Source organism: Artemia franciscana, chromosome 8 (genome assembly GCF_032884065.1).
Source record: "Artemia franciscana chromosome 8, ASM3288406v1, whole genome shotgun sequence".
Taxonomy (NCBI): Eukaryota; Metazoa; Arthropoda; class Branchiopoda; order Anostraca; family Artemiidae; genus Artemia; species Artemia franciscana.
The window spans coordinates 2,959,045-2,986,971 of record NC_088870.1 but is presented as its reverse complement, the minus strand read 5'-3'; the positions used below and the strand labels follow the sequence as shown (position 1 = coordinate 2,986,971).

The 27,927-nt window shown below is 35.9% G+C and overlaps 1 protein-coding gene across 7 annotated transcripts in view; it reads left to right on the top strand.

Annotated features, from left to right (window-relative positions):
- LOC136029877 (dopamine receptor 1-like) overlaps positions 1-25,248 on the top strand; it is a 298,704-nt gene extending 273,456 nt beyond the window's left edge. For 5 of the 7 annotated variants that reach the window (XM_065708352.1, XM_065708355.1, XM_065708353.1 and 2 more), the window contains exons 5-6: positions 6,222-6,375; positions 19,317-20,056. In XM_065708352.1, the coding sequence (XP_065564424.1) occupies positions 6,222-6,375; positions 19,317-19,955 (793 nt within the window). In that variant the 3' untranslated portion in view covers positions 19,956-20,056. Of the gene's footprint in view, positions 1-6,221; positions 6,376-16,378; positions 16,534-19,316; positions 20,057-24,936 lie in introns of those variants that run through there. The other 2 variants (XM_065708356.1, XM_065708357.1) reach the window with 2 other exon arrangements.
- Positions 25,249-27,927: the final 2,679 nt, after the last annotated feature.

Below are 27,927 nucleotides of genomic sequence, written 5' to 3'. Positions count from 1 at the left end.
ACTACTAGGCCCCGAACGATATGGATCTTTGGGGTCCGATTTCGATACAAATATAATGGTATCGTACCGATACGATCGCAATATAATTTGCTGATAAACTCCCTTCTGGAACCTTAACTAAGGTTTAAACCCCCATTTTTTGCCCATATTCACACTCACATGTTTCTCTCCCGTCTATTACACACCAAAGAACAGCCTCAATAACTCACTGTGGATTCCAAAAATTAGGCCATTTACAAGAATTGTTGGATTTTCCTTACTTTTTCTGATCAGCAGCTTTTGAGCACACAAATATATTGGCATATATTTCCATTACTGAAAATAAAAATAAAATAATCGAAGAAGCCGGTTCAGTTACATAAACACGAATACTTCAAAATTTTATTGAAAATAAGCAGAAGATATTTATTGAAAATAATTAAAAAAAACCTTTTTCCATAAGATAAGTTTTTCAAAGAAAAGGAAACAAATCAATATCAATAAAAATCCAAAATAAACAGAAAAATACAATAAATAACCGAGTCAAACTCAAAATGAGATGAAATTAACATGAGTAAGGCTCACAACCCCTATGCCTTCTCAAGGCCAGAACATAATTTGGAGTTTACTTAAAAATTATGTTTTCACTTTTATAACCTTAAAAAATAAGAAATTATTAAGGTTTTAAAGAATAAATATGAGTAGATGTACATTAAACTGATAATGCACACTCATTTGTAGCTTTTTTCAGTAAAATTCAAAGTATTTTCTGGACTAGAAAAGGTATAGGGGTTGTGAGCCCTACTCAGGTTAGTTTATGCTCGTTTTGACTCTGACTTGGTTACTTATTGTAATTTCTATTTGTTTTGGGTTTCTTCATTTGTTTGGTTGATTTAGTTCACTACGTCCCTCAGCATTTCATGAAAAACTCACCTTAATGCCCGTCGTATTTTGGGAAAGTAAAAGTCAAACATGCAAATCTTTTCTCAATAATATATACTATATGTAAACAATGAACAAATTGCCTAGCTTACAGCCTTTACACTGACGTTTCAGAGGGAGGGGGAGGTTCACATCCCCGAACGCATAATTACTGAACCTTTCAACAATGATGAAAAAATAGATGTTTCAGAACTTTGTATGGAAGTTTGTTTTCCGAAATGATGGGCGTGGGTCACTTTTGATTCTTAAAAAGTACACTATAACTTCCAATTTTAAATTAAATGGGCACCATCTGAAGCTCATACCCATTCCGTAAAAACTTTTATGTCCCAGGGCATAATTTAAAGCCCTTGTTCCAGGGCTCAAGGGGGCTGTGTCAACCCTGGATTAATTTTATGTGTTCTTTGGACTATTTTGAACAAAAATAGCTATCTTAAAATTTTAATCAGATGCCTTTGGTGAAAAGAGGGGTAGTTGGTGCGGGGCTAGTTACCCACCATCAGTTATGACTATTCAAAGGAAACTAGAACTTCCAATTTTCACCCAAATTAGTCACCTCTAAAGTTTATACAACCATTCCTTGCATAAAAACCTTAAACACCCTTGGGGCATAAACTACAAGCCTTGCCTCCATGCTCTGGTGGTTTGTATCAACCCTAAAAGCCTTTTTATGTAATTTTTGGCCTATTCTGAATAAAATGGCTATCAAAAAATTTCTTTTCGGTGCATTTTGAGAAAACACGACGTTTGGAGGGTGTAGAAGCCCTCTGATCACTTTGACTCTTTAAAATGGCACTAGAAATTCTGGTTACTAATCCAATGAGGACCCTTCAAAGTATATACCACTGGCCTTTATATAAAAGCTTTATATATCCCCAGGGCATAACTCACAACCCTTGCTCTAGGGCAATGGGGGTTTGTGAAAACCCGGGAGGCATTATTATGTGTTCCTTGGACTATTTTGAACGAAAAGGCTATCTCACAATCCAGTCAGATGCGTTCGATGAAAAGAGCGGTAGTAAGGGAGGGTACTAGCTACCCTCCCTCACTTTGACTCCTAGAAGGAACTAAAAATTGTAATTTTCAACCAAATGGGCCTCCTCTAAAGTTATACAACAATCCCTTCCATAAAACTTTAAATGCCCGGGGACATAACTTACAACCTTCCCCTCAGACTTTGGGGGTTCGTTTCAAACCCAAAACACTTTTCATATGATCTTTGGACTATTTTGAGTAGAATAACTATTTTCGGGGGGGGGGGGGTGCTGTTTGCCTTCCAATAACGTTTGACTATGAAAAAGGACACCAGCCCTTTCAGTTTCCCAATCAAATGAGCCCCTTTCGAAGTTTCTACGATAACTCCTTCTATAGAAAGTGCTCTGGTTTAAAAAACAACAAAACAAAAAATAATTAAGATATTGTGCCAACATCGTTCTTTACTTAGGCAGCGCTAATGTGCTGTCTATGATTGATTATTCAAAATCCAAATTTCGATAGCGAGACTTCGAATTTCAATCATTCACATATTAATGCGGAAACTCTATTTTACATTCATATGATATGGTCTCTTACTAACAAAATCGTGCTAGGCACATTGGATACAGGGGTGCAGCTAGAATTTAAAGTTTGGAGGAAGGATTTAAAGAATGTGTTTACAAAATTGCCCAGTATACAAACAAATGCTAAAATTCACACAAACTAAAATTCCAAGGTAAATAGCTAAATTATCCAAGGTGTTGACACGAGGCGGTGACACCTTGAAATTTCTCTCACTCCTCCATTCCTCACTAAAAACACTTCCTCTCCTCCTTAGGTGAGTCCCTGACTGGATATAATGGTTTTAACCGATTGAATCTTGAATATTACACCCACGCAACTGAACACTCATCTAACAGAAATGTGTGGTCTATTATATTCTTTTTAGTTTGTTTGGTAGGAGATACACGCTCTTGAACTCACCATAAGTATAGAATATTGCTGCACCAGGTGTGTATTGACAAGTATTGACAACTTGATTTCATTTGATTCATCTTCGCTGCTCTCTCCACCATGGTCAGACTTAGCTGGTGGCTCCAGCCCCAAGGAATAAAAAAGCAAAAATAACCTGAGGAAATCTGGTACCATCTTCTGGACAAGTTGTGCATAAAGAAAAAAGAATATATATATATATATATATATATATATATATATATATATATATATATATATATATATATATATATATATATATATATATATATATATATATATATATGTATATATATATATATATATATATATATATATATATATATATATATATATATATATATATATATGTATATGTATATATATATATATATATATACATATATATACATATATATATATATATATATGTATATATATATATATGTATATGTATATATATATATATATATATATATATATATATATATATATATATATATATATATATATATATATATATATATATATATATATATATATATATATATATATATATATATATATATATATATATATATATATATATATATATATATATATATATATATATATATATATATATATATATATATATATATATCGGCCCGGTAATATCACTTTGCCTATATGTCGGTCGGGCCTTAATTACTGCTGCTACTAAACACTCCAACTGCTACTTCAATTACAACAACTTGTAAGGCCTAGAGTATTAACATGAAAAGGAACTAAAACAAGGTCAAAAGTGCATATCAGCAAAATTTTTAGAACCGTGCGTCGAAACGATGAAAATTGCGGGACACCATGAAAGGGATGTTCAACTGACCAGACGGCAAGATGTACTTGCTACTACCGCTATTAATGCTTTTGCTACTGCTGTTGCTACGACTGCTAATGCAACACTAACACTACAACTACTTCTCGTACTACCACCGCAGCCACTGTGATACTAGTACCATTAAGGTTAAGTTTTTGACAGTAAAATTTGAAAGAATATTGATGGCAATTTCGAACTAACAAAAGACACAATGTGCATTTACATTGTCAAAAGAGCGTATCTTAAAAATCGCTTTGTATGTTAAGTTGGAACTTTCAGATAATACTTAAAGGGGAAAATCAATTCAGTAAAAAGCAATATGTGCGCACTACTACTAATACCACTACCGCTGCTACATTTACTAGTTCTACTACTAATATTACTATTGCTCAAACAACTACTTCTATCGCAATTACTTTAAGACAAGAGCATTAAGATGAAAATTTCGAGAAGTAAATGAATATACAGATTATCAAAAGGACATATCAACAATGTCTTAGCAATGGCTAATTCAATGGCTAAGACAATATTTGCATCATAATTCTACTGCTTCTATTTCAACAACTGCTACTACTGCCACTATTATTATTACTGCTACTACGACAGCTACTAAGGCTTGGGATCATATAGATTGTCATAAGGGTAACAAAGTAATGTCACAATAACGGATTACATTATGAAGTAGGACCTTTCTTGGTAAGTTGTGGTGGATTTTGAACTAGCCAGAATACTGTATGTGTATACTTTTAATACTACTTCTACGATTACTGAAGATAGTACACTAAGGCTATTATGCTGAGACTTTTGAGGAACGTTCAGGGAGAGTCTCAATTGAACAGAAAAAGTACACGGATGCAGGTTTTAAATTGGCATATAAGCAATACCATAGGCAGTGCTGCTTTATCATAGCAAGTAATATCATTGATAATTTAAAGGAGCTAAATTAGTTGGAAATTAAAATTTCTAATGTCCCTTTCAAGAGTCAAAACCGATTGGAGGGCAGTCAGCCCTTCTTGTTAGCCCATAATTTTCCGAACACTTCCAATCAAAATTCTAAGACAGCCATTTTGTTCAACACCGCTAAACGGTCTAGTAACTATACATCTAGGGTTATTGGGTAGGTCAACCTCCCACAGTTGTCAATATGCTCAGTGTTTTTAAAAACTAAATATCGCTTTAAAATTGGGCTTTGGTCGACACAAACACCGATATATGTCACCGCCCTTTGGAATGACCCACATTCTTTATTTCATTTTAATGTCACTCTTATAGAAACAAAACATAAAAATTGCAAGGCTTGGTTTTTTGCCAGAAAAATAATTGGTTCCCAAGAGTCAAGCAGGACTATGTCTTATTCCAGTTCGTTTAAATTGTTTATACGAACTATGTTCTAAGAAACGCCGCAAAGACTGTGGGAAACCATGTTATCAAATTGGAACTTTCCTAGACTCAGACTATACAGATGATGTAAGTTTCCCAAATCCTAATGTTCGTCGAATGAACGACTTATTGAGGTTTTGAAGCCTCAGGGTTTGAGAGTAGAATTGGAAATTAGTGTTATCAAGACTTGGTGACTGAAGTTAAGAATAATTGAGGACGAAGGTAATGTTACATAAGGGCTAAGGATAATCAACCGACTGAATAGCTGTGCTTACCTAAGTAGGATTATTAACAAGAATCGTAGATACAGTAAATATATAAAAAGTAGAAAATCCAGTGTGCAGGATTCTTTTTTGACTAGTATGCAGCATCAAACAACAAGCTCTGCAGAACATATAGCTGTGTCCCACTTTCTAGGGCTGTAATAGAACAAAATTCAAGGTAGTTTTAGTCACGCCTTATGGTTAAATGATAATAAGTTACCAAAATTCGTGCTTTTTGGCAATTCATCTCGGAGGAATCGTTAAGAAGGGAGTCCTTAAACCGGGTGGAAAGAGGTTATTGTCAGACCTATTATACAGTTAGGAAAAAACAGTTCTAAGCTCCCATTTTTCCAATCAGAAATGGTGTCAAAAACCTTTAAAACTTGTTTCAAATTAAAGACAGATGTAGAATCCCATTTGAGGAAATTATGTAACTAAGGAAAAGTAAAAATTATGTTATTTTGTGATTTTCTTATGACTTATATGAAATTGAATAGCTTTCATGTCCATTCATGGTGGTTAATTGAAAAAATCGCGGTTGAAACTTGAACACATCTCAAGTTACCAAATCATATTTTTTTTTAAGTCCACCTTTTGTGGACCACAGAAAAAACAATTCAACTCCATTTTGACCTGTCAGAACGTTTTATCATGTTGCTTCCAAGACGTGGTGATTTGCTTGCACAGCCATTAAGTTGTACTAGTTATAAATCTGACATATACTAGTTCCTTTTTTGACCTCAAACAAGTTGGTCCCATTTCGATAGGTATGAACATTTATGTCGCTCGTTACTTGACAATGTGTTTATGTTTTGGTGAAATCATTTTGCCCTAAATTTTGCCCTTTGTTTCAGATACATCCACATTAAGGATCCCCTCAGGTATTGCCAGTGGATGACAAAGCGTGTCATATGCGTTTCTATAGCATCAATATGGATATTGGCAGGACTGATATCCTTCCTTCCGATCTCACTGGATCTGCATCGACCACCCAACAATAAACTAAAGGTAAAACAGCACTATACTCAATAAAATCTTTTTATGCTATTAAGCCACCCGTGAAATCATCTGACACTAATAGGGCGCTTGAGCATCCCTTATCCAACTTATCGGCTAAATACTAACTTCTTTGGATGCAATCTGTACAAAATAACAAGCAAACACTTGTCCGGGAACACGTGGACTAGCTTTATCAAACAGTTCGTGGTAACGAACTGTAGTAAGGAGCGACCCGGCTCAATAGTAAACGAAACTCTAAAAAACGGAATTTCGATGCTAAAAGATATATCAAAAGAATCGGATTTTTATGCTGATTTCAAATATATAAGTTTCATCAAGTTTAGTTATTGTCATCAAAAGTTACGAGCCTGAGAAAATTTGCCTTATTTTGGAAAATAGGGGGTAACACCCCCTAAAAGTCATAGGATCTTAACAAAAATTACACCATCGCATTCAGCGTATCAGAGAACCCTATAAAAAAAATTTCAAGGTCCAATCTACAAAAACGTGGAATTTCGTATTTTTTGCCAGAAGACAAATCACGGGTGCGTGTTTATTTGTTTTTTGTTTTTGTTTTTTTTTCCCAGGGGTCATCGTATCGACCAAGTGGTCCTAGAGTGTTGCAAGAGGGCTCATTCTGACGGAAATGAAAAGTTCTAGTGCCCTTTTTAAGTGACCAAAAAAATTGGAGGGCACCTAGGCCCCCTCCCACGCTCATTTTTTTCCCAAAGTCAACGGATAAAAATTTTGAGATAGCCATTTTGTTCCGCATAGTCGAAAACCATAATAACTATGTCTTTGGGGATGACTTACCCCCCACAGTCCCTGGGGGAGGGGCTGCAAGTTACAAACTTTGACCAATGTTTACATACAGTAATGGTTACTGGGAAGTGTACCGACGTTATCAGGGGGATTTTTTTGGTTTGGGTGTGGGGTTCAGGGGAGGGGGCTATATGGGAGGATCTTTCCTTGGAGGAATATTTCATGGGGGAGAGAAATTCAATGAAAAGGGCGCAGGACTTTTTAGCATTACTATAAAAAAAAACAATGAAAATATAAACATGAAAAAGTTTTTTTCAATTGAAAGTAAGGAGAAGCACTAAAACTTAAAAAGGAACAGAGATTATTACGCATATGAGGGGTTCTAAAAATACTTTAGCATAAAGAGCGAGGTATTTAGGAGGAGATAAACACTTCACTCTTTATGCTAAAATTTTTTTAAATAATTTCAACTATTTATTCTACGGCCTTTCTGATTCAGGGGTCATTCTTAAAGAATTGGGATAAAACAAGATTTAGTGTGAAGAGCGAGGTATTAACGAGGGGACCAACCCCCTCATATATATAATCAAAAATATAAGAATATAAAAGTTTGTTACGTAAGTTAATTCTTAAGTCAAGTATTTTTTTTTACTAATGAAAACGTTCGTTAAAAATAAAAGATCTAGTTGCCTTTTTAAGTAACCGAAAAATTGGAGGACAACAAGACCTCCTTCCCCACCCCTTATTTCTCAAAATCGTCTGAACAAAACTAAGAGAAAGCCATTTAGCCAAAAAAAGAATTAATATGCAAATTCCATTTTAATAATTTATGTACGGAGAGCCAAAATCAGTCATGCATTATTTAAAAAACTTTCAGAAATTAAATAAAAAAACAAGTTTTTTTAAATGAAAGTAACGAGCGACATTAAAACTTAAAACGAACAGAAATTACTCCGTATATGAAAGGGGCTTTTCCTCCTCGACACCCCACTCCTTGCGCTAAAGTTTGATTCTTTCTCGCAACTCTACTTTTTAAAACAATAAAAAACTTTAGCGTAAGGAGCGGGGTGTCAAGGAGGAAAAGCCCCTTTCATATACGGAGTAATTTCTGTTCGTTTTAAGTTTTAATGTCGCTCCTTACTTTCATTTAAAAGAACTTGTTTTTTTTATTTAATAATATACAGGATGCTCCCAAAAGTTTGGGACTCAAAAGACTTGGGAGTGAAGCCCCCAATCTCGGTAAAGGGAATTCCCAGAGAGATGGGAAATTGGAGCATTCGTTTTCTTATGCCAGTATACTGCCGGGCAGTTATAAGCCAAAGGCGTTAGCCTATAAAGGTAGATTTTAGGCAAATTTATTGGTTGTCTTATTAAGTGTGGCCCACCTTCACTGGTACTCCGATGCGCTAGTATGACAGTATTGGTGGCAACAGTTCGCTAACACCTTTTTAGCACAATAGCCATGGGTGGATTAGCGCTTTTTATCGTAATAGGGCATTTTTTTTAAATGAAAAACACAATAAAACTCAAAATCTTGATGATAATTGCTTTCTCCTCGTCTGATTGACAGCCCAGGAAGCAAAACCCACTACTTAGTTTCCGAGTAGCCTATCATACATAGAGAACCAAAATGCCTTTAGAGCAGTGCTACCACTTTTAAATTTCCAATAACATATTACCAGATCCCCAAAACATGAGAAAATACAAGATCTTATAAATCAAATTAATATAAAACAAATATAATCAAACAAATAACCAGGTACTTTATCACGTAACTTTAGTTTTGCTTGGTCAGGACAAATTATAAAAAAAACTAACCACATTTCTTTGATATTGGGGTTCTTTACCATCCCCACATTTATAAGTGAACGCAAAGACAAACCTACAGAATTTTCGGTAATGAAGAAGTTTAAAATACCTTGCATATATAGAAACTTTAATTTGAGATAGAAAAATCCATTTTAAGCTAAATTGAAGGTCCTTATGCTAATTTTGAATGTGCCGAAAATTCTACCTCTAACCATTGTTTTATGGGGAGGGTGACATGAGTTACATTAAATAAGATTAAAATTAAATTAAAATGAAGTTACTTTAAACAGGTATTTTTATTTAAACCGATTGATTGCCACTGTTCTTTTCAGAAGTAGAAAACCGTGGCTAAACTGTGTGTTTTTTTCACGCAATGAAGCTGTGGGCGTAGTAAATTCACAATTGGAAATTCTTTTTACATTGTGGAAGCATAGTTGTAAAGTTATTGGGAGCTTCCTGAACAATAAGGTATAACAGTCCTCTAAATGTTGTCATTCGCGTCAATCCTCTCGTAACATTCAAGTGGTTGCTTACCCTTGACAGAAAACTTACTTCTTTACAACAGATACTAACCCCGCTTACACGTTCTTTTACGTATTTTCCCGTTTTCAATGACAATATCTAAATATTGTTGAAGCGCTGTTGAATTGTTGCCAAAGATAACGTACAATTTGATGCCCCCCTCTAGATTATGAAAATACCTTTTTTAGGGTATTTTCATTTAAAAATGCTTTTTTTTGGGTATCTTCTCTTACTTTCGTTATTTTTAAGATTAGAAAGAACGACAAATTTGCCCCCCTTCTCCAATTCAGAAAAACACATTTGCCATCCTCCTAGCTTGTTTCCAGCAGTTAGTTTAAACTACAGTAGCAATGTTACATACGAATTCAGTCTTATCCATTAGAGTTGCAGTATGTGGGTGGTGCTACTGGTCCTCTAAATGAACTTTTTCGCAAGAATTTGCAGCTGGAGGGCTTGGCTTTATTAAACAAAAGTTTAATATAAAGTTAAACAAAAAGTTTAGACTGCATATGATTGGATAAGAGGGAGATTGTATCCCCCTAAACTACTATAGAGACAAGTTTACTTTTTACCATTAATTTTTGTCAGCTATCTCAACCTAATCGAATAAGAAACTTCTATTGAAGGAATAAATACGTATTCACTTCGAAATCACTTCTATTTTTAATGTCTTGTTAAAGTTCAATTGTTCCTTTTAAAAAAAAATTAAAGAGGATATTTGCATCAATTTTATTTTTATGTGATAGACTCTAGGTTTGTTATTTAATTCTTATCTAAAGGGAGTGGCTTAGCCATGCTTCGATTTAAACTGAGATTAAATAAAAAAAAACAAGTTTTTTTAACTGAAAGTAAGGAGCGACATTAAAACTTAAACGAACAGAAATTACTCCGTGTATGAAAGGGACTGTTCCCTCCTCAACACCCCGCTATTTACAGTTGACTCTTTCTCTCAACTCTACTTAATAAAACAGTAAACAACTGATACGCTGAATGCGATGGTGTGATTTTTGTTAAGATCCTATGACTTTTAGGGAGTGTTTCACCCTGTTTTCCAAAACAAGGCAAATTTTCTCTGGCTCGTAACTTTTGATGAGTAAGATTAAACTTGATGATACTTATATATTTAAAATCAGCATGATAATCCAATTCTTTTGATTGATTTATTAGTATCAAAATTCCATTTTTTTAAGTTTCATTTACTATTTAGCCGGGTCGCTCCTTACTACAGTTCGTTACCACGAGCTGTTCGATAGATACCGGCCTTCGCCTCTATTGATTAAAAGTACCATCAGTTTATGTTTGCTTTCATTTGGATTGAAAGCAAACTAAATAATGAGTATTTGTGATGCAATAGTGATCTATTGGACAATATAATGGATGACGATTATGATCGTGATAAGTGTAGAACGTAATATCGCGGTCATTCAGACAAGGCCAGGACCGTCAAGAGAGGCCCAAACTCTAGAATTTTCTTAAAAGGGGAACGCAAATAGCTGGTATGTACTATGTAACATACACTCTCCTCAGTTAATAGCCATTTATAATATTATTTTGGCTAATAACTTTAAAACTGGGAAAATTAGTAGGTTTGTCTCAAAATGGTAGTCAATAGCCACTGATTTGAATATTGTAGTTTTAGGCTATAAGACTAAATGTGACAAAACACGACTGAAACCATTAAAAACAAAGATCACAAGTTTTGCTTTTGAAGAACCACAGGTTATAAAAAAAAAAGTGCATATTTTATTGCGTAAAGGTATTATTGTTAAGTGCCGAGTTGAGAACAAAGAAAATTACTTTGTATTTCTCCTCTTTTTATGGTCCCGAAGGAAAATGGTTCTTCTTGATTTATGCTAAATTTTGAAATGTGTTAAATATGGCCATTTTGAAATGGAAAGTGCTCAATATGCGGTTTAATTAGTGAAAAAAAAACTGTTACCTGGCCTTTGTAGACCTTGCTGATTTTTATTATTCATGCCCTTTTGATTTTAATGATCAGATATGGTTTTGATCTGATATAGATTGTTGCTATGCTTATACATTTTACAAAACAGTAATATTACTGTCAGAGTTGGAGTTTGTGTTTCACCTGGAAAAGTTAATTCTTATTTCAAATCAACAAATAGAATTTCTGGGGACCCTGTTAGACTCGTGGTCACTGCGTATTTTCCTGTCAGAAAGACAAAATAGAAAAGTCTAGGATTTGGTTTAAAAGGTTTAGTCGAAAATTGACTATGATTCAAGAATTGGCCGAAACTCTTGGCGTTCTTGTTTTAACCTTTCCAGCGGTGAATACAGGTCGAAGAACAAATGTTGGCTCTTGGAGCCCCAAGTTTCAAACTCGTGCTCGATATGGTTCCCGGAGCCCTGAAATCAGTTTTAGTAACGCAAGATCTAGCTCTAGGAGCCCAAAAATAGGTTCTAGAGCAACGAGAACTGGCTTGGCATGCCCCATAAAAAGCATGATCAAAGAAATGACAGAAAGCGGAAGGCTTCTGCGGAAAAGCCCAAAGGCAAAATATAGCACGTCAAAGGATGGTCTATTTAAGAGGGTTTCTGAAGAATATTCTGGTACCAAAAAGGGTCCTAAGATTAATAAAAAACTTGCCAAAGTTGTAAACAGAGCTTTCTCTGAGCCTATGGAAATAGGGAAGCTAAAGGATCTATTTGAGTGCCACCCTAGGCCTACGAATACTGATAAAATTGTTGATCCCAAGGTGAATAGGGTAATTTGGGCTACTCTTTTCATCACGGGCTAAACAGATGAATACTAAAAAAAAATATCGATATTTAGTAATAATCAAAATGTTAATGATATTTGATTTATTTAGGTTATAAAATTAAAAACATTTAAATTTTTTGTAAAGTGCAAATTATGCTCTGGTCTTGGGTTGGCATAGGGATTTTTAGCCCTATTCATGTTAATTTCTGATCGTTTTGAGTTTGAATCGGTTATTTATTGTAATTTCTGTTCGTTTGGGTTTCATCTATTTATTGATGCTGACTTATTTTTACGCTTGGCAGACTATTTGATTTTATTTTTACTCATTTTTGGTTTATGGAGTTCTTTACTTTTCTTTGAAAAGCTTATTTTATGGAAAAGCGGTTTTAATTAATTTCTGCTCGTTTATATTGACATATTCTTTTCAGGAATATAGAAAACAATAGCTTAAATCTTTTCGGTTTTTCAAGACTTTATAGTCTGGCCTACTATTTGTATGCTGGAGAAACTTTTTAAGCAATTTTTAACAACATACACCCTTTTAAAAATCTGGACGCAAATGATGGTGTTTAATTTAGTTTCATAACTCTTCTAGTTGACCTGAAATATGAAACTTGATACCATTCGCAAAAAAATTTGCCTACGCTTTTTGACAGCTTGGATACACTTAAACCATTTTGATTTGTTTAAATTTTAGAGCAGAAGTAGTAGTAATAGAAGTAACCCCGAAAGTTTGAACATAGTACCCTCAGTCGTTCTTGGGATTGGCTACTGCTGAAACGCCTTATTGGGAAATAGCATTGACACAGTGCATTTTGATTTAAAAGGCAACATGTAGTTTTTAAACAGAATGGGTAAATTGCATAACTGTGGGGGGTTGACCTACGCAATAGCTCAAGAGATACAGTTACAAGACCATTAAGCTATGCTGAACAAAATTGATTCTTAAAAAGAGAACTAGAACTTTGAATTTCAAGCCAAATTATCTCCTTTAAAATATCAATGAAATTACTTGCTATGTTATAGCAGCGCTGCCTATCATATTGCTTATATGCCCTTTTAATGCTTGCATGGGTATATTTTTTTTTGTTTAATTGAAACTCTCCCTAAATGTTTCAACTTAATGCCATCAAGTGTCAGCAGCCACAGTAACCGTAAAAGTAGTATAAAAGTATACACATAGTGTCGTCTGGATAGTTCAAAACTTAATAATGTAAGCCGTTATTGTGGTATTGCTTTGTTACCCTATTGACAACCTAAATTATCATAGTTCGTTTTGATTTAGCTCAGCATCCGCCTAAATATTCCTTGAAAACTTCACGTTAATAGCCCTCAGATGGCGTAGTAGCAATAGTTGTGGTAGCAGTAGTAGCATTAGTATCAATATGCACATAGCACCTTTTTCAACATCCTTTCAATACAAGATGAAATTTTTAACTTAACACCAACAACGGTGCTGAAACATTGCTGATAACCTCTTGACAACCTCTTGACAACCTGATTGAGCAGAGTGTGTTTCGATTTATTTCAATACAATATTGCAATATTTGTAATTATTACAATATTGCCCAAAATTTTCGCCTTTATAATTTTAGATTTATTAGTACTATGAGAAGCACCAGTAGTTATAGTAGCAGCAGTAGGAGTAGAGTTAATAGCAGTAGTCTTCGCTTTAGTAGCAGTAGTATTAGTAGCAATAATAATAATAGTAGCTGTAGTAGTAGTTGTAGGAGTAGCAGCAGTAGTATTATGTTGCAAATATTGTATTTTGGCTAGTTCAACATCCCCCACAACAAGGGTTGTAAGTTTTAGTTCCACATACAAAACTGTTCCTAAGATATTGCTGATATGCCCTTTTGACATCCTGCATATGGATGGCAGGTTGTCATCCGCACAACAGAAATTTTCACAAATATTCTCTGAAAATTTCACCTTCATGCCCTTAAGTATAGTTGTAATAGTAGTCACAGCAGTAGTATAACTACTCAACTTAGTACAATCAGCCATTGCTATGATATTATCGATTGCTCTTTTTTAAGATTTGCTCTTTATAGTCGTATACTTTTTAGAATTTTCCTCTTAATGCTCTTTACCTTACAAGTGGTTGGGTTTGAAGCAGTTATTGGAGAAATAGTAATAGCAGTAGTAAAACTTGTAAATGTTGCAGCAGCAGTCGTATTAGTAGTAGTGTGCACATTTTGCCTTTTGGTCAATTGATCATCCCCTTTAGGTATTAAATATACCTTTTATGCTCCCATGGCATAAATGACAACCCTTGCCCTGAGAGCTGTAGGGGGGGGTCTTCCTCCTAGACAGGGTCTTCCGGAAGACAAGGGGTCTTCCGGACCCTTCAACTACGATGAACGAAATTGTCATCTCCAAAATTTGATTGGAGGTACTAAGAGTGATGAGCGTTGAAAGGGGAAGGGGGGGGGGCTAGTTGCTCTCAAATCACTTAGACTTTTAATAAGGGCACTATAAATCCCAATTTCAAACCAAATGAGTCCCATCTGAAGTTTGTACGACCGTCCATTCCATAGAATCTTTATATGCCCTCATGGCAAAACCTACAACCCTATCCCCAGGGCGCTGGGGGTTGTGTCAATCCTAGAGCATTATTATATGTTCTTTGGACTATTTTGGACAAAATCCCTATCTCATAATTTCAATCAGATGCGTTTAGTGAAAAGAAGGTTTGTCGGGGGGGGGGGGGGTTAAATGCCCTCTATTACTTTCGGTGTTTAAAAAGGAACTAGAAGTTCCAATTTTCAACGAAATGAGCCTCTTTTAAGATTAAAGAACCACCCCTTCTATAAAAACCTTAAATGCACCGTGGCATAACCTACAACAATAGCCCCCCGGCTCTGGTGGTTTGTATCTACCCCAAAAGCCTTGTTATATGATCTTTGGACTATTTTTAATAAAATGACTGTCTTAATTTTTTTATCCGATGTATTTCGGGAAAAAACGACGTGTTGAGGGGGGAGGGTGGCTGCCCTCAGATCACTTTGACTCTTAAAAGAGGTACTGGAAATTCATATTACCATTCTGATGAGTCCCCTCTTAAGTATATACGACCACTCCAATTCTATAAGAACCTTATATGCCCCCGGGACATAGCTTATGACCCTTGCCCTGAAAGCTGTGGGAGCGAGATTGTCTTCCTCAAAGACTTAATTTTCTTCGACTACAATAAACAAATTTACCATCTCCAAATTTTAATCGGACGTCTTTGAGGTGATGATGAGTGTGGGTGGGGCTGGTTGCTCTCAAATCACTTTTGACTCCATAACTTCCAATTCCAAGTAAAGTGAACCCTGTCTGAAGTTTAGACTACCACCCAACCCATAAGAACCTTATATGCCCCCAGAGTGTGACTTACAACCTTATCCCCAGGGCACTGGGTGGTTGCGTCAACCTTAGAGGCATTGTTATTTGTTTCTTGGACTAATTTGATCAAAATCACTATCTCTCAATTTTAGTCAGGTTCGTTTGGTGAAGGGGGCTAATGGGGGGGCTTGCTATCCTCCATCATTTTTACTCTTAAAAGGGAGTTATAACTTCCCATTTTCAACCAAATGAACCTCCTCTAAAGTTTATACAGCCATCCTTCCACAAAAACCTTATATACCCCCAGGGTATAATTATAACCCTTGCCCTCAGGGCTGGGGGAAGGATTTGTCGTCCTCAAAGACATAATTTCCTAAACTTTCAACTACGTTGAACAAAATGGCATGTCAAAATCTCAAAATCTTGCTTGGAAGTGTTTTAGGATATGATGGACATGGTGGGGGGGCAATTGCCCTTAGATTACTTTTGACTGATAACAAGGACACTAGCCGTTTCTACTTCCAATCGGGGGGAGGGTGTCATCCTCAATGACATAGTTTCTGGGCCTTTCAACTACGTTGAAAAAACGGCTATCTCTAAATTTTGATTGGTTGTGTTTGGGGAAACGGCGGGCGTGGAAGGGATGTTAGTTGTCCTCCTATCACATTCGATTATCATAAAGGGCACAATCCCTTCCAATTTCCAATCAAATATGCCCTTTTTAAAGCTTCTACGACAGCCCCTACGATAGGACGTGCCCTGATCTAAAAGAAATAAACCAAAAATACATTGTGCCATCATCTTTTTTTACTTAAGCAGCGATATTGCACTGCCTTAGATGAATCAAAGAAGTGTTATTTCTTGCAGGCATAGATCTCGGTGTTGTGCTCATAGATCTCAGACTGGTGCTCATAGCACCAGGTCGGCCTCAACGTCCCACCTTAAAGCAAGAGTAGTTGGCATGGATAGAATTGTATGATCTGTAGGCCTGACAAATATGAAAACGTTTACAAGGTTTTACGATAAACCAATTGAAAGTGGATAAAAGTTATTTTTTTTTAATTAATCATTGTATTTTGTTATATTTGACATATTTTACTATAAATGAATTTTTATACAGAGCCTCTTTTTACGAACGGGGCTATTATAGATTATTAGAATTGGTTTAGCTCATGCTGAACTTTAAAATCTCAGTTCAACTCGAAGCGTACCCATGGTGCTCTTTTTAGAGTAGAATTTATAAATTAAACGAAAACTTACCTAGTTAGAAGTTTGATTGTAATTCTGCTCCAAAGAAGGAGTGCCAGCGTAGCTGAGAGTTCAACTGCCCTCCCTTTTTCCCTTCCTGTTGAACTCTCTGCGCTTCATCATGAGCTGAACCACCGCATACTACAAGGACTTTAAAATACTAATGTTAGTCTTGGTCAATCGTGGGAGGCTTCTATCTCAGTTGAACTTTTATTTAATTTATCAAATAAAACAACTACTTCCTTAGCATTTCCAAAAGTGAATAAAATAAAGCGTGACATCTATTAATAAACACAAATATAAAGCTACCACGCAATGAGCAGAAACCAGAATCCAATTATGAATTTAACCTTTTTCATTCAGTTTTAATAAATGTAATACGAAACACGAATATCTTGGGATTACTGCATGAGATTTGGGATTACTTGGGATTACCTTATATATTTGAACACATTATATGTCTTTCGAATCAGAATGATTTAGAAATCATTTAGGAAGCATTGAGCGTCATTCATCAATCGTCAATATCAAGCATCCTTCCCTGATCGATTGAACAATACGTTGCTGCTTTGAATTGGTGATGCCATATGTAGTGCATCTGTGTCATTTACACACTCTTAAGGTGACAGTGCATACAGAGACACTACTATCCTAAAGGTTCAGGGGGCAAAGTATTTCACCAACTGGCTGGTCATTCTGACCGACTCACAGCTGTTGACTAAGCAATAAGAACACCAACACAGGACTGGTCCGAAGAATTCTCCTCGAGGTGAAAATGGAAAACTTATGTCTTACGACACACTTTTTGTGAGCCTCTCCCCCTCCTCCTTCTCCAGGAAAAATTAGCTAATACTCCCAAGGCCTCAGCACCGGCAAGGTCAAGAAATCATTTAGTAAGCATCAAGCGTCATTCATCAATCGTCAATATCAAGCATCCTTCCGGGATCGATTGAATAATACATTGCTGCTTTGCATTAGTAATGCCACATGTAGCAGATAAGTATCATTTACATCTGTGTAGACCAGTGCTTACATAAAAGACGCCTCTGTTAAATAGCATTGAATTCACTGGCAACACTGACTTCTGACTGGCAACTGAAAAGCAATAAAACTTACCTGACTCAACAGTGTCACTTCTCTTTCTGCCTGCTTTACATTGCTGCTTTGCATTAGTGATGTCATATGTAGCGCACCTGTGTCATTTACATCTGTGTAGACTAGTGCTTACACTAGCCTAGGCCTGTAGACTAGCCTGTTAAATAGCATTGAAAAGCAATAAAACTTACCTGACTCAACAGTGTCACTTCTCTTTCTGCCTGCTTTACATTGCTGCCTTGCATTAGTGATGTCATATGTAGCGCACCTGTGTCATTTACATCTGTGTAGACTAGTGCTTACACTAGCCTAGGCCTGTAGACTAGCCTGTTAAATAGCATTGAATTCACTGGCAACACTGACTTCTGACTGGCAACTGAAAAGCAATAAAACTTACCTGACTCAACAGTGTCACTTCTCTTTCTGCCTGCTTTACATTGCTGCTTTGCATTAGTGATGTCATAAGTAGCGCACCTGTGTCATTTACATCTGTGTAGACTAGTGCTTACACTAGCCTAGGCCTGTAGACTAGCCTGTTAAATAGCATTGAATTCACTGGCAACACTGACTTCTGACTGGCAACTGAAAAGCAATAAAACTTACCTGACTCAACAGTGTCACTTCTCTTTCTGCCTGCTTTACATTGCTGCTTTGCATTAGTGATGTCATATGTAGTGCACATGTGTCATTTACATACTTTTAAGGTGACAGTGCATACAGAGATCTATTGAAAATGTTCAGAGGGCAAAGTATTGATTTGGGTATTATTTTGTTATTAGAATTATATCTCCTTTTTTCCTACCGCAACTGTTCTTTTCCATAAATTTTACATCATTTATCTCCATCAGCTTATTTACCTAAACAAATTGAACCAGTAAAACAGTGCCTCTCCACGCCAGTATTTTACCTTCTCAATTTCTTCTACCGACGGGCCGAAATGTCAATCCCCCGCCACCTATATGTGACGCTCTTGACCGTACGTATCTTTGGCGCAATTTCAAATTTATAGCTACGGTATGTTATACCTGGCATCTACCAAATACAACTTTCAACTAAAAGACTTTTTAGGAAGGAAGTTAAGCCCTGAGAAAATTCAGTTCCCATAACTTATATATTTTGGCAATTTTTCTTTTTTAACGTGTAATTCGTCCACCATTCTATTAAAAGAGGCTATGGAAATGTGGGATTCTCCAGCTATTCAGTTTATGAACATTTGCATATTTATCATTTCAAATACGTACTACTAAACCGCCTTCTACCAATATTTTATGTTAATTAATTATAAGTAGCATCGATATAAGTTACGGAAATAATAAGACAGTCGATGTAAATGTAACTAGAAAAATTAGTTTCTTCTGAATAGATCCCATAGTCTGAGCCTGCTTCAGTTAGGCCTACATCTAGGGGTTGGTTTTACCTTGCACAATTTCTCTTTAAACTTATATTTTTGAATTATTTACAGATTGGTGGTGATGTGATACCATATTGTGCCTTGGATCTCACACCGACTTATGCAGTAGTATCGTCCTGCATCAGTTTTTACTTACCATGCCTCGTCATGCTAGGTATCTACAGCAGACTGTATTACTACGCTAAAATGCATGTGGAGCAGATAAAGGCACAAACAAGACCAGTTGTGCTTGGTTTGCTCGAAGGAGAAGAAGAACAAGTGATCAATCAGTCATATCCAGTGTCGGATCACAAGGCCGCCAAAACTGTTGGAATAATAATGGGAGTTTTTCTTGTGTGTTGGGTTCCCTTTTTTTGTATAAATATTGTGACCGCGTTTTGTAAAACGTGCATTCCTGAACTTGCTTTCAAAGTGCTAACATGGTTGGGATATTCTAATAGTGCTTTTAATCCAATTATATATTCTATATTTAATTTAGAGTTTCGAGAAGCTTTTCAGAAAATTTTGTCTGATAGGTGTACAAAACCCAGAAATTCTAGGAGGAGTACTGCGTGTTCTACTGATCCGATTCACCCCCACGCAGTTTATATTAATGATAATGGTAAAAGATATTCAAGTGATAGTGCTATTGTCAGTGGGATAAGTTCAAAAAGAGTTTCAAATGCCCTGCTGCCAAGCCATATGCTGTGAGGCCTTCGATGAAAGGGACTTGTTGGATTTGGCCCTGAACTGCTGAGAGAATGAATGTAGTTCTTCTGTAAATATGTATTAATAAAACTAGTTTCTTACTGTTCGTGTTTTGATAGATTCTACTTAATCGAATGTTCAACAAAAGTGGCGGAAAGAGAATTTTTGTGAAACAGCCCCTTCTCAGGATTTTCTTGGCCTTTCTGTGTACAGTGCTATATTATTTATAGTTCAGGGGATGGGGGAATTTCTTCAAACTTTTATAGAATCTCATGCATGATGGTTAAGCTAAAATACCATCCCTAAAGAGTTTCATTTACAGCTAAATTTGAGATATATAGGGGGGAATAAATTCAGTGAAAAACTATTATTAGCTGGCTAGCACAAACGTGAATGCACAACGTACTAGCACAAACGTACTATGTACAAACATGAAATTAGGTATTATTTCGTAAATTTATTCATAGGACTCCCTTCCAGTTAAGGTTAGAAACTTATTAGCAACAAACTTTTAGATGCAAACTTTATGAACAGAAATTGTCAATCACTCATGGTAGCATATGCCCTTGTAGACAGTAATGAACCAGATGAATTTTATATTCAGCAAAATAATATCCGTGGAAGTATTATAGTATTTCAGGTAGGGAATCTGAAGTAACTTGTACCTGAGATGGAAAATTGGTAGGGAACTTGAACCCTAGGCTGGTGCAAATAGGGATATTTGGTACCATGGCATAGATCAAATTGAATAATGGGAAAATGGTAAGGATAGTAGACTTCTACAATTTAGGTACTAGTTTCTTAACCGAAATGGCGAAACGGTGCTTGTTGTACTCATTGATTTTCTCGATGTTATAACAATTCCAATGATTTTAATAGTAGGAAAATTCCAATATTTATCACTACGATGTTGAAAGACAACTATTCTACTGACATTTTGACTGAGCAATTCATACTTATTGAACTAAACTTTCATGAGGTTCAGAACAGGGGCGGATCCATGGGGCCGGGGGGCCTTAGGTGCCCCAAAAATTTTTCTGGCACCCCCATTCGCATTCCGATCTTTTTTCTTGTTTATTCCATTTTTAAGTATACTTGTCAATTTGATCAATTATTTATAGTTGATTTACCTAATTAACAACAAAAAGCAAAGCTTTCCTATGAATGTAAAGAGCAAAGTTGAATCTTGTAACGAACAAAAATTATTTTGCTTCAGCTAGTTCAGTATGTATCTGGAAAATTGGCATAAAAATCTTTGATTGATTTTTTTTGCCAATTTTCATTTGATTTTAACGCAAAGATTTTTCTACGAACATGGAACTTTCTTCTATTTCACGAAAATACAAACACCTGTTGAAGACAAAACTAATATCATCAACACGTTTCATAAACGTGGTAACACAGTTATAGCTATTTGTCTATTCACAATGATATAGTGAAAAGTAGCCTTGTAGCTAAAAGTTCAAAATGGATAAAAATGAAAAATCTTGACACGAGTATAAAATGGATTAGAGACGAAGACTGATGGCTAAATGTGCAAGGGGATCGAAGGATATTTCCTGATATTTTTACAAAATATCCAAAAATACCCGGAAATCAAAAGGTAGGTTTTGACTAATAATAAACCCCTTCTACCCTCAAAAAATCCTTAGTTTTAGTTTTGTGACTATTTAAATAGCGAATAGCCCAATAGGGCTTTCGTTTGAATAAATCTATCTATCTAATTATTTTAACTATATAGCTAATTTGGTTGAGATTAGATGAATGAAAGAATTAAACGCAATATAGGCCAGGAACAGATACATGAGGTCGGAGGGGTGACCCTCCTCCTAAGACACTTCTGGCACACTTATTCCGTTCTTTTTTTCTTTTCTTTTTTTAGTCTTTTTTAAAATAAACTTTTTATTTGGTTCCCACCTCCAGTCACAATGGCGCCCTTGGTTCAGCAGCCCCCTTACCCAAGATTTTGCTCTTGATCTGTTCGAGACTCAGACATGAAACTGCTCGCACGATCAGTTTATGAATGATTTCGTCATAAAATTATAAGATAAACCTCGTTTTCATGAAATATTAATCATATAATTTAACTTGCTTGCTAGATCTTCATCTTCGGAATGTGTTCTCTTTTTTTCTTTTTTTGGCAGATTTGTTTTATTCTCTTTCTTGTGAGCCTGTCGATTTAGGGCACGGTTTCTGGGAGTCATTGATAGGGGTATGATAAGGATGGGTCACTGGAGGGGAGACACATTATAAAGGGGGTTTTGGGATATGTTTTGGACATTCGAGTTTGCCGGGTGGGATTTGGGAGAGCTAATTCACATGCCCTATCATATTCAGTTGCCTGACTGAAGTAAGATGCAGGGTAGGATACTATATTCCTAGGACAAATTTCTAGCGGAATGTTGTCTGTGTTATCCGAACATAATGTGGAAGTTAGAAACTACCCAGATCGATAAGGTCGACATAGGCTGGCTGATCCACAAGTATCAATTATCTTGAGCTCTATCGTCCCTGCAAGACAACTTGAAAGACTATTGAATTTTTTTTATTGCCCTTGTCTCCCTCCCTTTTGTCATTGACTACCCCAATATTACCCCCATATTTTGTTTATTAGTACCCCAAAATTATAGGAGATAAACAGATAATGACCATATCAAAAGGCACTGTAAGTATGGATGCCAATAAGAACCTCAGCAATATATCGAGAACGACAGGGAGATTTAATTTGAAACTTTCTCGGCTACTATTACTACTTCTGCTCTTACAATTTAAATAAATAAGAGAGTGTAAGTGTCTCCTGGTTGTCAAAGAGTCAAAAATTCCAGGTTGTCAAAAATTCTTTGGCAATGATAACAGATTTTATTTTCCCCATTAATTGATTTTTTTTTATCCAACTATAAAGAAAAAAAATAGTCTGGTCTACTCATTCAAAAAGTCTCAATGAAGCCATAGTAATTTATTCATCAAAGAATCTGCTCGCATCTGTTGTTAATACGCATTTTACTGCTATAGGAAAAAATTATTGGCTTTCAAAGAGGTTTCTTTGTCATTTTACATCAGCACCAACCAGATTCACACAAGCGAACTTGTCTGACGAAAGCGTTATCTACACCCCACCCCTATCATTACGCTCAAATAATATTGGCGCCTTTGGTTCAGTCCCCCCCCCAAGATTTTTCTCTAGATCCGCCCCTGGTTCAGTAACCCTTCTCCAGGTTTTAAGAAACATGAAGTTAGGCAATACGAATTTGAACATTCAGATAAGAAAGATGGGGCACGCAAACAGGGATAACTACGTTCTTGCCGGAGTACTCTGTTGGAGTAGGTCTTCTGCTGAATAAGGGAGCTTTTATTTTTATTTTTTATTTTTGTTAAGGTTGGGAGCGTATTAATAATGGAATATCAGTTTCTCGTTTTACGACCAAAAATTGTAAGGTTTAAGTCATAGAGTCATCTGCCCCGGTTAAACCGACTGACGGAGACAGTAATGACGCACACGAAATTGGCATACAGTTAAACAAACAAATAGAAAAGATCCTAGGTAGAAAAATAGTATTTTTAACAGGGAGCTTTAATGACCGGATTGGCAAATAGGGATAGATGATATCATAAATTAAATAAATTTGGTATAGGGAAGGAAAATAGTATCAGTTACATAGAATAGTATCAGTATCAGAATAGTGTCGGTTAGACTTCTGCAATATCATATACATAGCAATCTAGTTATAATCAAAACATAGCTTTCTCCAACTGTCCTGTCGGATTAAAACTAGAAATTGTCATGGCTATATCAATAAAAAAATTTGAAGCAATGTTTTTAAATGTGAAAAATACGCCACTTTGGAGCTCAGCAATTAATCTTTTCTTTACATAAAAATATGTATGAATCAACAGCGTATAACTTGAAGAAGATGGCCTTTTTCCCCAGGATATAGCTTTTCGGAAAAATTTAGATTCCTAGCAGCTGGAAATTGCCGTAAAGTCAATAAACTGAAATCTTTGTTTTAGTAGTTGCAAACCTTGCGGCAAGCTATTCATGGAAAAGATTATCAAACTTAACGATGACCGTTCAAGCCTGCTATAATGTCGGAAAAGTTGTATGCCCTTCTTTGAAACACCTTTAAAAAACAATTATAACCTCCTCCATAAAACAAGTCGGGTGTTTCTCCTGCAAGAACTTGCCACAGTGCCTATAAACTAAAATTCTGGTCCCATAGGGCATTCGCTTTTTGGAAAAGCTTTCATCGATGTTTAAAGGTAAGCGTTTAAGCTAGTTAAAATAACTTTTTTGAAATGTTAAAATTATGTATATATTGTCACTGTTCAGCGTGACAACACTAACAAAACCTGGTGCTACCCTAAAAGACTTCATAATTCTGAAGCGACCAATAGACAAATATTAGAATGCAACAGCAGTCAGGTATGAGTGGCCCTAATATCGGCTCAAGGGGCAGAAAAAATGTTTTATTTACTGGTACTTCAACCACTAATCGTTATACCAGAATATACCACCTTTGAGTCTCACCTTAGGTTTCTTATAATGGGGTATATTTCACTATCAACCAGATCAGAAATTCCCGAACGATGTGCCACAGCGTGCTGTACTGCCAAGAATTTTATCCCACGATGCCACATATTTTGATATTAGATAAGGAAATCTATGAAAGTAATTACAGTTTAGTGTAGCTCTTTACGTCACACTTGTGAAAGATTGTATTTTGACTCTCTCGAACTTTCAAGACAAAAAAAGGAAGACTAGAGCTACGTTTGAGCTAGCATGACAAAGTGGATATAGACTCGACATTATGTCGACATTTTGCTCCTAGCCGTTTAATATCTGCCTTTCTCTGTCGACTGCGAATAGCAATGAAACAAATCGCAATGGAGGCAAATTCAAATCCAATATTATAATTAGAGGTAAAGCTATAGCTTCTCCTATAGTAAGGACTATAAGGCTTCAATTTTTTTTATTATTTTTTTCCAGAGGCACTTTATATGGAAGGGATGGTCGTAGAAACTTCAGAGGGGACCATTTCAATTGGAAACCGGAAGTTCTAGTGCCCTCTTTAAGAGTTAAAAGTGATCAGAGGGCAAATAGCCCCCCACCCAACGTCCTCTTTTTCCCAGGTGCATCCGATCGAAATTTTGAGAAGGCCATTGTATTCAATATAGTTCATAGATCATATAACAATGCCTCCAGGGCTGACAAAAATCCTAGAGCACGGAGAGATGGGTTGTAAGTTATTTCTCAAGGCTATATAAGGTATTTACAGAAGGGGTGGTCGTATAAACTTTGGAGAAGACTCCTTTGATTGGAAATTGAAAGTTGTACTTTCTCTTTTAAGAGTCAAAAGTGATCGAAGAGTAAATTGCCCCGCCATGCCCCCTATTCCCCAAATGTATCCGATAAAAGTTTTTATATACCCATTGTGTTCAAATTGGTCCAAATATCATATAAAAATGACTTTGGGGTTGACACAACCCCCTGAATCTTGGGGACAAGGGTCATAAGCTATTCCTCAGGGAGGGGGGGGGTATAAAAGGTTCTTATGGAAAGTGTGGTTGTATAAACTTTGGACGAGGCTTATTTGATTGAAAATTGAAAGTCTTAGTTCCCTTTGTAAGAGACGAAGGTTATCAGAGGGCCAACCCCCCTCCCCGCTTCCCACAAACACACACGCAACCTCTTTTCTCCAAATGTATCCGATCGAAATTTACAGATAACCATTTTGTTCAAACTAGTCCAAAGATCATATAAAAATGCCTCGGGGGTTGAAACAACCCCCAGGAGCGAGGGTTTTAAGTTACGCCTCGAGGATATTTAAGGATGTTATGAAAGTTGTGGTCGTATAAGCTTTAGAGGAAGCTCATTTAATTGGAAATTGAAAGTTCTAGTTTGCTTTTTAAGATTCAAATGAATCCCATCAAGGTTTTGAGATAGCTATTTTGTTCAAAAAATTCGAAAAGCAGAAGAACCATGCCTCTTGGGCTGTTATCCCCGCATCCTTAGTGACAAAGGCTATAAGCTATGGTAGTTGTCAATGTTTAACACATAAGGTTTTTGTGGAAGGCTTGGTCGTTCAAACTTTATATATTTATATTAATTTATATTTATATAAATTTTCGTTTATTTATATATTTGTAATACTTATGCCTCCAGGGTTGACTCCCTTCCCCAGGAAAAAGGAGAAATTTCATATTCTAGGTGTGTTCGAAAAGGCTAGGGGTATTAAGGTAAAACTTTGGGGAATGTTCAGGGAATGTTAAACATAAATCTAAATATACTGCGTGCATCCTGCTTATCCACAAAGGTGTAACTACAATATCATAAGAGCAGCTGAGGGTATTAAGTTTAAACTTTCAGAGCATGTTGAAGAAGATTCAACTTTGTTGAATCAAAAGATTCAACAAAATCTTCATGAGAAGATTCAGTCAACTGTGTATTTGTTTGTTGAAGAAGATGTTAAAAAGTGGTCGGAAGGCAACCAGCCCCCCTTCCATTCGTTTTTAAGCTGACCTCCCTATAAAGGTATCAACCAAAATTTTGGAATAGAAATCTGTTCAAACTATTCGATAAACTCAAATAACTGTACCTCCAGGGATGACTTAACTCCCACAGCCCCTGGGGCGCATGTACTAAGTTATATAAGTTGCCCATTGTTTATACACAAGGTTGACTATTGGGGAGAGATGACATGTTTGATCCTGAGTCTCCAAAAAGGCGAAGAATATTAAGGTGGAACCTTTAGAAAACATTGTAGGGAATGCCAAAAAATTTAAAGCACGCTATATGCAGGATGGTTTTCAAAAGGACACAACTGCAATATATAAGGAACTACTAAGGGTGTTAAGTTGAAGCTTTAAATGCATGTTGGGAAGAATGTTGAAAAAAGGAACAAAGGGGAGTCTCCCCACCCCTTTTCACCCTTTTAGATTCTCTCCTTAACACTGACAGAGATCTTAAAATGTCATTTTATTCAAAATAGTAACAAGTCTAATAGCTAAGCCTCTGAGGATACCATGGCCCCGCAAACCCCGGGGGCAAGGGGTGTAAATTATGCATTTCGTCCTTTTTTTTGCATGAAAAATTTATCATTGAAAAAGGGGAGTGTGTTTAGTCCTATCTGTGTCCAAAAAGGCCAAGGGCATTGAAGTAAAATTTTCGGATACGTTAAGGGATAAAGTTAGCTAAATGAAAAGAAATTATATGTTTCCAAGTTATAAAAAAGGCCTGTCCTCAATATACTAGGAAGAGTAAGGGTATTAACTTGCAAATTTTAGGGCCACTCCTACTACTGCCACTATTGCGGCTGCAAATGAAACTGGTTGTGACTGCAACTCTGACTACTTCCAACTCCAACAAGTTGCAACTGTTTTTACGACTGCTGGCAACTGCATCTAATTGAGACTACTTTGGGGAATTTATGGGGGGGGGTGTTAAACATTGAGACTTTAAAGTTGATTTCAAAAAACACCACTTTGACCTTTTGATACTTTGATGATATTTTGATGTCGAAAAAAAAAATTATTTTTGAGAGTGGACTGTCGAAAATTATGAAACTTTGGCCATCAAAAACGAACCGAAGTTAATTTTAACAATTCCGAAGAAAAGCTTTTCAAAGAAAAGTTAACTTTGTTTTAGACTGAAGAACAGCAGAAATAAATTCCTATATTGATTCAAACTCATTTGCGCTTTACTTAAAATTATATTTGTCTTGAACAGTCCTTGGAAAGAACAAATAAAACTAAACTAAATATTTGATATATAATGATATTAATTGCTGAAAGCTCAGCAGTTTAAGACTTTATTTAACTGTATTTTTATTTTTATTTCCAATGTTGTACTAAGTACAAAAGAAAGCATTTGTAATATAATTTTTTTTCATTAAAGCGCATTTGACGAATCAGGCTTTAGACTTTTACAGTTAGGGAGGGGGACAGTAGCCAAATCCTTGTTTGTAGTGCCATTTTTTTT